Genomic DNA, 12,710 nt, shown 5'->3' with positions numbered 1-12,710 from the left:
GGTGTCTAATCCATTTTTTTTTTACTTTATTTTAGGACACAAACGACTCGTGAAGGAAACGGTTCCCCTGCATTCGAAGCTGCTGATCAAATGCAACTTTGATGCACCATCGTGGTTCAAGAATGGAAACCCCATCACGACCGACAACCGGCGAGCGAAATCGTAAGTTTAAGCTTGTTTTACAAACAAAAATTTTAATCTATAAAACATATATATCTTGCATTCTATTGAAACTAAAATTGTTCAAAATTTGATTTGATTTGATTTAATCATCAATTCCTACTTCCTACACAAAAAAGTTGAATTTTGAAAGGTTGAAAATTTGGCTGGTTGAATATTACCTCTTTTTTGAGTTATAGTACCTAAAAAATATGTAAAAACAAGCCTTACCCGACAAACTTCGTTCTGCCTTTTTTTCGTTTGTTGACGTTTTTTTTTGATTTTTTGCCTATTCAGTCTCCTGTGATCAAAATATGATTTTACGTAACCTTCTCCATACATCTTTCCGATGCTCCGGAATCGGTTCCAGAGTGGCCAAAGTGTCAATTAATTAGCGTAAGAACCTTCCTTGGGCTTATACGAACCCAACGCAACAAAAAGCACCTCGATCCGACGCTCCGTATTGAACTGATTCGCGTTCGAACAAAACCGTCGAAATTTTTTATATATATAGATGTGAACCTGTTGAAAGTTCACCAAAAACTGATGAAAATTTACATGCTCCCGATGCAATATTACACATTTTTTTATTGACACACAATCTGTCATCATTCCCTAATGAATATTACCACCATTTTTTTTCTGTGTAGCAGTCAAAACCTGGGTGCTGAATAATGGTTCGCAAAACGGCCTCAATTTTGAACTGTCAAAGTGGAACCAATTTACTGTTCGTCAAAAGTAGAGAGTATTGTGATCGATCATTAAAAATTGTTTTTTTTTGCGAGAATAGAGCTATCTAAGCCCGATCTCACACACACTAGCACACCATTTGTTTTGCTGGCTGGTACAAAATTTAACCTCACTTTTTTTCGTGTACGTACACGCAATACATGCGCACGTAGATAACTCTATGAAAAATGTGTGGCTTTTGAGGACCTGGAGTTGATGTCAAGAAATCATAAGAAAGTTAAAGGCGAGATCGTCATTTTTTTATAATTATGAATAGAAGTTGTTTATGAAGTCGATGCGGTTGTATCCATCCAGCAGCTGTCCTTATTGTTTGATTCCTTTTGATTCAATTCAATTCGGTTTTATTGGTGAATTATCAATATAGAATAAGTTCCTTTGGAATACATAACAGAGTTTTGGAGTTCCTTTCAGCTGTGTGTTACTTCATAATCCATGTTGGAACAATTGTTGCTTCTAGCTAAGAGGTTACCGAGAGTAAGAAAAAGTTAAGAAAAAATCCTTTTGAATACCTGGTTGAGTGAAATTTTTCTCTTGTTGGATCAGCTTCGCTAGAATTAGCGATGTTTTTTTTTTTGCTGGACCAGGAAGAGCTGCAGGATTCCAAAATCAGCCAGGGAATCAGCGCAGTTCTTCGTCACCCGTAAAAAAGCAAAAACTCTTCGAACCGATCGAAACGCGAAAATTTTTCTAGCAAAAAATGTTAAAAACTAGACAAAATAAAACACATACTACTGATTATAAAACAGCTCATTTACCAGTAAGAAAAAAATCATGCTTGTGCTTGAACATCCTCCTACTTTGAAGATGTAAACAAAGAGGGATCATTCGAAAATCACGTTACGCATTCTCTCTATTTAACACCCAGGTCAAAACAAACAATCGAATTATCAATGAATTTGTTAAAAATTCAAAAAGTGTTGATTTGTGAAGTGCTGAACCTCGCACTTTTTCGTGTTTGACAGTTGGCCAAACTAGCAACCTTATATGCAGGTTGACGTTTCAGCACAGAAAAATGCAGAATTTTGGAAGGTTGAAAATTTGGTTGGTTGAATGTTAGCTCTTTTTTGAGTAATTTTAAATAAAAAATGTGTAAAAAATTAACATGGAGAAAATTATTCAGAAACTGATGAGAATTCAACAGTTCCTAATGTAATATTACACTTTTTTTTGAAACCCAATCTGTTACCATTCGCTGATGAATATTTCCATAATTTTTGTCAAAAAGAGCGAGTTTGTTTGCCATAGTCTAAAACCTCCTTAATATACAATTTAGGCCATATTTTTCAAATCATCCGAGTAATTAAATACATTGAATACAAGATCCGAGTAGCAATTTACAGAAGTTTGTACGAAGAACTAGGGTGGTTTACCTCTGCATTTAGAACGAATATGGCATGATGTAAAGTGGGCAATGAAATCAATTCAATTTTATTGCACAACTAACGCATAAACGCCTCATCTCCCTTTTTACAACGGTGAGCAATATATCACTCGATGTTTAATAAACATTAAACAAGAGGTCCTACAATATAATGGCAAAACAATACAACGGAAGCATACCATAACTCAAACGGCTTCGCCACATTCAACCAAAGTGTCAATATTTCCATCAACGGGTGCTTCCCTCAACGAGCGACCTATCGGGGTTCCTCACTCCCGGGTCAATTGTTACCCCTGGCAATAGTACATTTTCCCAGTAATAAATCGCCATTTTATAGTTATGGGATGGATATTTTCCCCCTCTGCTCGTGATCTGCTTGGCTTGCTTAGATTGAGCCATTCCTTACTTGAAGTTCAGAAACCTCTTGAAGCAGCAGTTCCGTTCTCGCTTGTCTTCTTCGAAAGGTTCCTCGGATTAGTTCGGTTAGTACGTTGTGATGAACAGATTATCGAGAGGGCACGTGGCCATTTGTTGCCTCCGCGGCAGTTGTTTATTTTTTCATCATCCCAATAAACTTCGACATCGTCTCGGTTCAACCTAGCAGGCTGATTGCTTTTCCATCACTCACTGATTTCCACGGCAACCAGCACGGCTTGCTGCGAGAAAATCGAAAGGAAAAGCCAGAGAGGCGCATAATCGAGCTGACTCAGCTCGACGACAGTGGATTGAACTGGTCCAAGGACGGAATGCGAAACGCGACAAGACCTGGTTTGACAAAGGTGTCAATTTATTGAAATTGCCTCGCACAGAGTACCTCCGCCTTGCGTTCAGCTCGCTCGCGAGAGCAAGCACTTAATTCGGCAGATGTTTTCCTCGCGAGGTTTTTCCTCGCGCTCGCTCGGACTACTTTGTTGACTTAGTATTTGTAAACATTTCATGGCAGCTCGCAGTAATGCCACCCTTTTTTTTCCTTACTTATTTTTAGTTAGCGCAGTGTACGGTTTGTACCCGATGGACTTAACGGAATTATTTTTACTACTTCAACAACTTTTCCGACTCTGTTTTTTCACTACATGAGAGTGAGTGGGGGAGTAATTTCACGGATGTATTGAAATTGCACGCTGCTGTGAAATTCTTACCCGTGTTCTGACAGTTGAGAGCACGCGTGCGTGTGCAATGTACTTAACCTCACTTTTTCGTTTTCTTCCGTTTTGCGCAAAAACGCACAACGGAGAAGCAGGTTCAGTGTCGGTTAAATATGCGGACGTGCGTTCCAAATTCATCCACCGTTTGGCAGAGCAGATCTGGTTGGATTTTGCTGTCAAAAATACACAGATGAGACTTCAGCAATACTTTTTAAGATTGAAGCAAATATAAACAGTCCAGATTCGATTATCCGAAGGTTTCTCAAATCTTCCAATCTTCGAAACATGAGCCAAAAAATGTTTTTATTTTATTTTCTATCTTCTAACACCAAATTCGAGTTCTGCTACTCCTTTTAGACCCATTTGAGATGTTGTCAATATTTCTTCACCGACATCTTGAATTTAATAAGTTCCAATCTCTTTAGAAAACTTTTAGGGTCCTATTTGAGCTCAACGACTCAAACCAAAAACACTAAACAAACATTTCATGATTCGATTATCCGAAGTAAAATTTTTCTGAGAACTTCGGATAATCGAGTCTGGACTGTAGTACAGTCCTTGTTCGGTAACTGTTCTGAAAACGTTGCCCAGATATACTATACTCAATAGCTGGTCTAATCGAAAAATTACGAGAGAACCAACGATGCATAACATTTTCGTAACAGAAAAGAATAATAGGCAACACAAAAATCTTATCAGGGCTTTCCTTTAATTTTGACTTAAAATTTCATTAAAGTCCAGAGTCGATTATCCGAAGGTTTGTATGGGACTTCGGATAATCGAATCACGAACAAAAAATATTTTTTTTTCGTGTTTTTTTTATTATCTTACTTTTAACATAAAATTAGAGTTCTGCGACCCAATTTTAGTCAAATTTGAATAGTTGATTGCCTATTAAATTAAAAAATGATTATTTTTTCAATATTTCATCACCGCCATCTTGGTTTAAACAATTCTCAATCACTTTAGAATAGTTTAGGGGTCATACTAAAGCTCAACAATTAAAAATAAGAGAACGAAAAATGTTTTTTCGTGATTCGATTATCCGAAGTAGTTTTGCCAAGGCCTTCGAATAATCGAGTCTGGACTGTAATTTTTTTTAAAGAAATTAAATTAATATTTGCATTCACTGATCCCTCGATAATTTTGGTTTTTTGTTTTTGACATTTGTTTGCTTTTGAAGTAAGCTACAGTCTCGAGCACTTAGTTACCGAACAAGTAATATTACATTTAGGAAGTGGTACATATACAAGACAGAAAAAATGTAATTTTACCTCTGAAAATGTGTAATTTTACCACTTTTCTGGTGTAATGTGATTTTTTCAGTCTAAATTGAGGTAAAATTACAACAAAAAAGAGGTACAGTCCAGACTCGATTATCCGAAGGGCTTGGCAAAATTTCACTTCAGATAATCAAAACTTCGGATAATCGAATCACGAAAAAAAACATTTTTGTTGTTGTCTCATTTTTGATTGTTGCTCTAAACTACGCTAAAGTGATTTAAAAAACACCAAAAAAAGTGACAACTGGAACAGTTGTTAAGCTAGTTTTTTTTTATGTTTTCCTTAGAAATTTTGATAAAAATAAATAAAAAAAAACGATATGGTTAGATAACCGGAGTTAATTTTAAAATGGTCTAAAAAACTAAATTATTTTTTTTTTTTTGCTTTTTGGGTGTTTTTGGATAGACTCAAGGTGGTTCCAAAAAAAACCAAAAATGCAAAAAAATGAAAGTTTTTGTTCATTAGACCTTTGAAAAAAAAAACTCGACATATTTTCTATTGCTTAAAACAGTAAATCCACTAACAGACATCTTATTTTCGATTGTCTATCCCTAAACCCCGTAAACTACGTTAAAGTGATTTAAAACTTTTAAATCCAAGATAGCGGCCAAATGGCGGTGGTGAAATATTAAAAAAAATGCATTTTTTTTATCTAAATGACAACTATTTTTGTTCATGATTCCGAAGTTCTTCGGATAATCGAGTCTGAACTGTATTGAAAATCAGAACCGCAAACAACTCTTAAAAAAAATGGCTTGACACAAGCTTGTTATTCCAATCACTCCTAAACCACTCCCTGAAATGTTACAAATACTCACTCGTCACTTCCATCAACGATATTCTCAAAACAAAACCACCGAAAACCAAAACGTCTACAACGACACCACACCACATTAACCGCAAAATATCGGAACTACGTTCCACTTAAGTATTCTGGAGTTGTTTTGAATTCCGATGACGTCTCTAAACGAGCATCAGAGGACCGTCCGCGTCCCTCTCCGAAACCAAAACCTAGCCTTAACAAACAGTAGCCGGTCCAACTGAACCGAAAACAAAACCCCACATAATCATCGCATGTAACAATCAAATTAGCTTCTCGTGGGTGACCCAAACAAAACCACAATCCGACGCGGCTCATTTGCGGCTCCACGACAATGTTGAAACGATAAATTAGCATGCCGCTGGCGTAGTTACTTCGGTTTTTCGGCCATTCGAACCGAAGCCCAACAATTACCGCCGCTCAGCTGAGATTTACAAGTTCAACTCGTGGGATTCCAACATGGCCGCCGCCGTTAAACGGCAGTTTGACAGTTGGCGACTTTGTAAACAAAGCGGCGCGCTGCCGCTGTACGTCAGTTTTGAAAGCGAAGAAGGCTGAGATTCACTGCGCTGTAATTGCTTTTAATGGATTACAAATTGATGGTTACTTGTTTGCTGGTGCATTCTTCGCAAATGGCCAGATTGCTGGCATGATCGTCGACGACGACGGTGGTGTGGCATTTAACGTGGCAGCGTGTGTAATTAACGGGTCCGAGCAACCCGGTAGTTTGGACGGGTTGGTTCTGTCTCTAATTCAATCGAATTCGAAGGCACTAAAACGTAAATGTTTATTTGGGCATTCGTTGAAGTTAAACATTTTTTTAATAATTTCACTTCTAAAAAATAACACAAGCGAAGCGTACTGTATGACCGGTGTACCAGCCATGTAAAGATTAGGGAATCGGACCAGCATCTGGCATCGTTCCGACGCGATTTGGAATCTTTGTTTTATGATTTACGTGGTGCGGGCCAGTTGTTGTGGCCGGTTGGCCCTTTGCTGCAGAAGGTATGGGTGCATGTGAGGGACACGTGGCGAAGAACACAGGGAAATTTGGGAGCGTGAAATGCATTACTAAATCGAAGCATGCTTTGACCACGAAGTTGATCCAGTTTACAGTGAACATTTATGGACTTAACTGTATTCAGTTGTAATGCTAGTTCAGCATAACAACTAAATTACTTCTTCGTTGTTTGCATCGAGTTTTTTAGCGACTCCGATTCCGACTACGGCTTCTCATATCAGGTCAATTCGACTCCTATTCCGAATCCCCAAAAAGTACAAGATGCTATCTCGGACTCGGACTTTTTTGATAACGCCCAGCACCCATTTCTGTGATTTATTAACTTAACTTATAGGACCTTTTCAAAAAAAAACTCTAGATTTGTAGCCATGACAATGTATTAAAACATCATGTTTTAGAAGGTGTGATAAGCCAAAATAAGAGACTGGTTTACGGAATAACTCTTTCACACTCTAGCACTGAATGTACGACCCGATGACTGGCTGTCATGAATGACGTTTTAGGGGATGTTCGCAAACGACGTTAGAGGACCTTTCACAAATGACGTAGAATAAAACATATCACAAACGTTAAAGTGGCCAGCCCTACTGTTTAAAGTTAATCGCAAAGACGATTCGTTGAACTGGGTTAAGCTTGAGTATATGAATGATCAAACATCGACACAATTCTGAAATTAACGAGGGAAGAAGAAGCGTTAGGCAACACAACTAACGCTTCTTATGCTACTAAGAAGTTTTGGTGATCCGGAACACACTAGGATAGGAAATCGTCCCTTAAATGACAGACTTAATTATTTGCTTATTTTAAATAACCTAACGAATCCACGCTTTCTCCCTCCTTCCAGCCTCAAGTTCAACTCGATCAAGAAGACCGACGCCGGCTACTACTCGTGTGGCTCCGAGTACGCCGAGTGGTCCAACCTGACGCTGTCGGTGTTCAGCCAGCACGAGGCCGCCGACCACTACCAGAGCGACTCGCCCGGCTCTGGCTCCGGTAACGTTGCCAACCTGGAGAAGAAGAGCCTTTCGTCGGCGGCGGTGGTGGTGTCACCGCTTCAGCAGAACGAGCTCTCCGAGGACCTGCCGGTGTTTGTGGTCGGAAGTCGCGATCACGTGGCCACGGTTACGAAGCGGGAGGGGGAGTTTTATCGGTTGCGGTGTGAGGTCGCGGGGGAGCCCAAGTTTCGGATCAGCTGGAGCAAGGACGGGGAGGTGTTCAACTCGAAGACGGGGAACCGGTCGAACGTTTCGATGGATAAGCTGACGGTCGCGGATAATGGGGTGTATGTGTGCCGGGTGTGCAATGGGCACGTTTGTGTGAACAGTACGACGAAGGTTGAGGTGCTGGTGGGGGATTCGGAGGAGCCGATCATCAGCTATAACAATATGGAGAAGCACTCGCAGGTGTCGAACAGCGACGAGCCGGTTGGGGTGGACTACGTGGACGATCATAACGGGGAGGATTACGACGAAGAGGAGGTTGGTGAAGAGGAGGTTGAGGATGAGGAAGACGAGGGGGTTGTTGGGGGTCCGTTGAAGGGGTCGGTGCATGAAACCAGTGAGACTACGGAGAATCAACCGGTGGTGGGGGGTTCCGGGGGCGATCTACCTCCTGGGAAGCCGTTCTTCACCAAGCCGGATCAGCTGGTGAGCCTGATGCCGAAGCCTTCGGGGAATATGGTGCGGTTGCGGTGTCCGGCCGCCGGTAACCCGATGCCGAACATCACCTGGACCAAGAACGACACCGCCGTCCAGCGGAACATGGGCTCGGTGAAGTACGCCAAGTGGTCGATCGTGCTGGAGGATCTGGTCGAGGCGGACAGCGGCCAGTACACGTGCAACGTATGCAACGTCCACGGCTGCATCCACTTTACGACGACGCTGAAGGTTAAAGGTGAGTTGACGATCATGGGAATAGGGTTTAAAAGGGTTGAGCGTTCGTTCGAAAGCGATCTTCAAATTTCTGATTACGCCCACGTATATAGATCGCTTCCCGGCGAGACCGTACATAAAGGAGGGCTACCTGGTGAACACGACCGTGCTTGTCAACTCGACGGCCCAGCTCGAGTGCCGCACGATCTCCGATCTCGAGCCGCACATCGAGTGGATCAAGTTTAACGTTGACGTGGAGAACCCGGTCATTCCGAAGAACATGACTAAGCTAGAGGTACTTGTGTTTGCGGATTTATTCACGGTGGTGGTGGTTTTTGTGTCTTCTTGGAGTTGGTTTTCAGTTGGGATCTTCTTGTACTTCTTCAATTGGTGATGGTTGCTAGCTTTAGATTGAACGAAACCGATTTCCGTTTTCCTTTCAGATCGTGTTAACCACAAACCGATTATTACCAAGTCGTTCACGAACATTACGGCCCTCGTGGGCGGCAACGTGACGCTCAAGTGCGAGGTCCTGAGCGATCTGACCACGCACATCCAGTGGGTCAAGGGGTCCAAGGCGAACTGTCAGGACTGTAAAAATATTAAGGTGATGGTTGTTTCGTAGTTTGAACCTTCTCGTAATTTTGCATGCCCAAATATGACTAACCCCCAACCGTAATATCTAGGTCCTTACTAACCCGGCATGATCACCAGAAAATCGGACGGCCTCTAATGAACTCGCTCTTTCCAAACCAAACAGCGCGACGCCGACAACCCGGAGGTGTTGACCCTGTACAACGTGACCCACGAGGACGAGGGCTGGTACACGTGCGTGGCCGCCAACACGCTCGGCTCCTCGCTCGAGAAGGCCTACCTGCGCGTCGTGGACGAACTGCCCGAGGATGACATTCCGACGGCGCACCCCGTGCGCCACCACTCGACGCTGATCACCGTCATGACCATGGTACTATCGGGCTGCTTTATGGTGCTCGCGATCATCGTGGTGATCGTGTGCAAGAAGCTGAAGCGCGAAAAGATGAAGCACCGCGCCATGGAGCACGTCAACCAGTGGACCAAGAAGGTGATCGTGCTGAAGCAGCCACCGGTCGAGAACAGCATCCCCGGGGTGACGGACGCCATGGTAAGATGTTGCACGATCAATGGAGTGATCGAGTCTAATGATCGTTATTTCAACAGCAAATGCCGATCGTGCGCATTGAGAAGCAGCGATCGACGCTGGTTCAGAGTGGCAACTGCGACCCGGCGCTGATCTCGGAGTACGAGTTCCCGATCGACCTGAACTGGGAGTTCCCACGGAACAAGCTGCTGCTCGGGAAGAGCTTGGGTGAAGGTGCCTTCGGCAAGGTCGTCATGGCGGAAGCTCAGGGTTTGGTGAAGGGACAGGCGTCGACCGTGGTCGCAGTCAAGATGTTGAAGGGTAGGTGGTCTTCATTGGTATTGATAAGACCAAGTCTACAATGGTAGTTTCTTGCAGAGGGTCACACGGACGCCGACGTCAAGGACCTGGTCTGCGAGATGGAGGTGATGAAGATGATTGGCAAGCACGTCAACATCATCAACCTGCTCGGCTGCTGCTGCAAGGACGGCCCACTGTACGTAATCGTGGAGTACGCCCCGCACGGCAACCTCAAGGACTTCCTGCGGGGTCACCGCTTCGGCACTGCCAACTACGAGGACTTGATCAGCGGCGTTGGCTTCGGCGGCGACAAGGAGAAGAAGATCCTCACCCAGAAGGAGCTGATCTCGTTCGCGTATCAGATCGCGCGCGGCATGGAACATCTGGCGTCGCGAAGGGTAGGTCGTGATCGCGCTTGCAATTGCTCAAAATCTTAAACCACGATCTTTGCAGTGCATTCATCGCGATTTGGCAGCGCGGAACGTGCTGGTTAGTGACGGGTATGTGATGAAGATCGCCGATTTCGGGCTGGCGCGCGACATTCACAGCCAGGAGTACTACCGGAAAACGACCACGGGCAAGCTGCCGATCCGCTGGATGGCGCCCGAGTCGCTGGAGGAAAAGTTCTACGACTCGCAGAGCGATGTGTGAGTATATTGATTCGAGGTGATCGCGTGATTGCGTGAATAACTCAAAATTCTCCTTATTCAGTTGGTCGTTTGGAGTACTACTCTGGGAGATTATGACCCTCGGTGGCAACCCGTACTCGTCGATCCCGACCTGGGACAACCTGCTGGAGCATCTCAAGAAGGGAAAGCGACTGGAGCAGCCGCCGCTCTGCTCGATAGACATGTAAGTTTATAACTTTAAAGCAAAATTCCGAGCTAGGAAAGAACGCGGTAAAGAAACGTGACTTTGCTTTAGATTCTTGAGAAAAAAAAAAGATTAAAATGATAAAATATTCAAAATTTAAAATGCAAAAATAAAAAAAAATACGGATTCAAACCCTCAAAAATAAGAATAAACTTAAGAAAATCTAAACATAAAAGTTTAACAAATTGAAAAAAAAAACAAAAATTAACAAAAAAAAACTAAAATTCTTAAATTCTTAAATTCTTAAATTCTTAAATTCTTAAATTCTTAAATTCTTAAATTCTTAAATTCTTAAATTCTTAAATTCTTAAATTCTTAAATTCTTAAATTCTTAAATTCTTAAATTCTTAAATTCTTAAATTCTTAAATTCTTAAATTCTTAAATTCTTAAATTCTTAAATTCTTAAATTCTTAAATTCTTAAATTCTTAAATTCTTAAATTCTTAAATTCTTAAATTCTTAAAATCTTAAATTCTTAAATTCTTAAATTCTTAAATTCTTAAATTCTTAAATTCTTAAATTCTTAAAATTCTTGTGTTTTTAAATTCTTAAATTCTTAATTTCTTAAATTGTTAAATTTGAATGTTTCTGAATTTATATTTTGCCTGTTCAATTTTTGATTTTTTTATTTTCTGAATTTTGAATTTTTAGATTCTTGAGTTTCAGAATTTCTTACTTTATTTATTTTTTTATTGCTTTAAAATTTATAAATTTCTAATTTTTCCTAATTTTGAGAAATTCAAGCATACATGTATTTTTAATTTCTGAGTTTTGAATCTTCTTTATTTTCAAATTTCTAAATTATCTTTTTTTTGTTTCAAAAGTATTGAACTTTATTTTTTTTAAATTCTGAAATTTTAGTAATTCTTCTATAAAAACTAAAATCATTTCTAACGGTCCTCTAACCCTCCTCCAGCTACCTGTTCATGCGCGAGTGCTGGCACTACCGGCCCGAGGAGCGGCCCACCTTCAGCGAGATCGTCCAGCATCTGGACCGGCTCGTCAGCATCACCTCGAACGAGGAGTACCTGGATCTGGGGCTGCCCCTGCTCGAGACGCCCCCGTCCAGCGACGATGACGAGGAGGACGACGACGACGGGGACGCGCTGGACGAGCCGGACGGTCGGCAGGCCGAGCGGATGCGGATGTACCCGTTCAGCCATCACCACTTTAGTCATCACACCACCGAGAGTAGTTTTTAGAAATGTGCGGGTGAAGCAACGAATCACAAAGAGCGAATTTAACCCTGTACTACAAACTACAAGAGACTAGAAGAGAGAGTGAATGTGTGAGTGCTTTGCATGAACGAGAGTTGTTATTTGTTAAGAACAAGCACAAGACTGTATTTATTTGAAAAGATGTGTATTATATAGCTGCATAAGAACAAATCCAGAGAGTGGGGGACACTAGTCAGGAAGTCCCGCTGCAGAAATCCATGACGTGAAAACGCAACGGCCATAACAGAGAGAAATCAAAATCACGTGTCCATATTAGAAACTAAGCCATCACGCATTCAGTGTAAATAGACTTGCAATCAACCTTAGAGTTTTAAGGCAGCTTAAGTTATGTTAGAATTTATCGACAAACAAACAAAGTATAGAGAAAAAAAAACCAAAGCGAACCGAATCGATTCGAGCAATACTCAACGCAACCATAATTTGATGTTTCTAGCGTGTGTGTCAATAAGTCAGAGTTGCAATACTAGCCTGTACTACCTTCCTACCTACCTATCGAAAATGAATCCAGTTGCATCTAGAGCGTAAGACTTGAGAACTGTACGAAATAATCCAAATACGTGTCGAATTGTGTAAATTATACATTGTGAGTATTAAGCATCCGAAACTAAAGAAGTTTAACGTTTATAGAGTAATAATTCTTCATCAGAGAATGCAAAAAAATCAACTGTGTCGTGTAGATGTACCCGATTGATGTATAAAAGAAAGCAATAAAACAGTACAAATCAAAAAAATGTTCGTTTTTTTATGAAAT

The 12,710-nt window shown here is 41.5% G+C and overlaps 1 protein-coding gene across 2 annotated transcripts in view; it reads left to right on the top strand.

Annotated features, from left to right (window-relative positions):
* The window catches only part of LOC120427254 (fibroblast growth factor receptor homolog 1-like), a 41,903-nt gene extending 29,458 nt beyond the window's left edge, over window positions 1–12,445 (top strand). The window contains exons 3-11 of one of the 2 annotated variants that reach the window (XM_039592112.2): window positions 36–162; window positions 7,405–8,453; window positions 8,875–9,038; window positions 9,192–9,572; window positions 9,629–9,869; window positions 9,927–10,246; window positions 10,302–10,495; window positions 10,560–10,700; window positions 11,638–12,445. In XM_039592112.2, the coding sequence (XP_039448046.1) occupies window positions 36–162; window positions 7,405–8,453; window positions 8,875–9,038; window positions 9,192–9,572; window positions 9,629–9,869; window positions 9,927–10,246; window positions 10,302–10,495; window positions 10,560–10,700; window positions 11,638–11,923 (2,903 nt within the window). In that variant the 3' untranslated portion in view covers window positions 11,924–12,445. Of the gene's footprint in view, window positions 1–35; window positions 163–7,404; window positions 8,454–8,544; window positions 8,727–8,874; window positions 9,039–9,191; window positions 9,573–9,628; window positions 9,870–9,926; window positions 10,247–10,301; window positions 10,496–10,559; window positions 10,701–11,637 lie in introns of both variants that reach the window. The other variant, XM_039592111.2, reaches the window with a different exon arrangement.
* The last annotated feature ends 265 nt before the right edge of the window (window positions 12,446–12,710 follow it).

Source organism: Culex pipiens, chromosome 1 (assembly GCF_016801865.2).
Source record: "Culex pipiens pallens isolate TS chromosome 1, TS_CPP_V2, whole genome shotgun sequence".
Lineage (NCBI taxonomy): Eukaryota > Metazoa > Arthropoda > Insecta > Diptera > Culicidae > Culex > Culex pipiens.
Note: the sequence above shows the minus strand (reverse complement) of the source record. Positions and strands in the feature narration are given on the sequence as shown.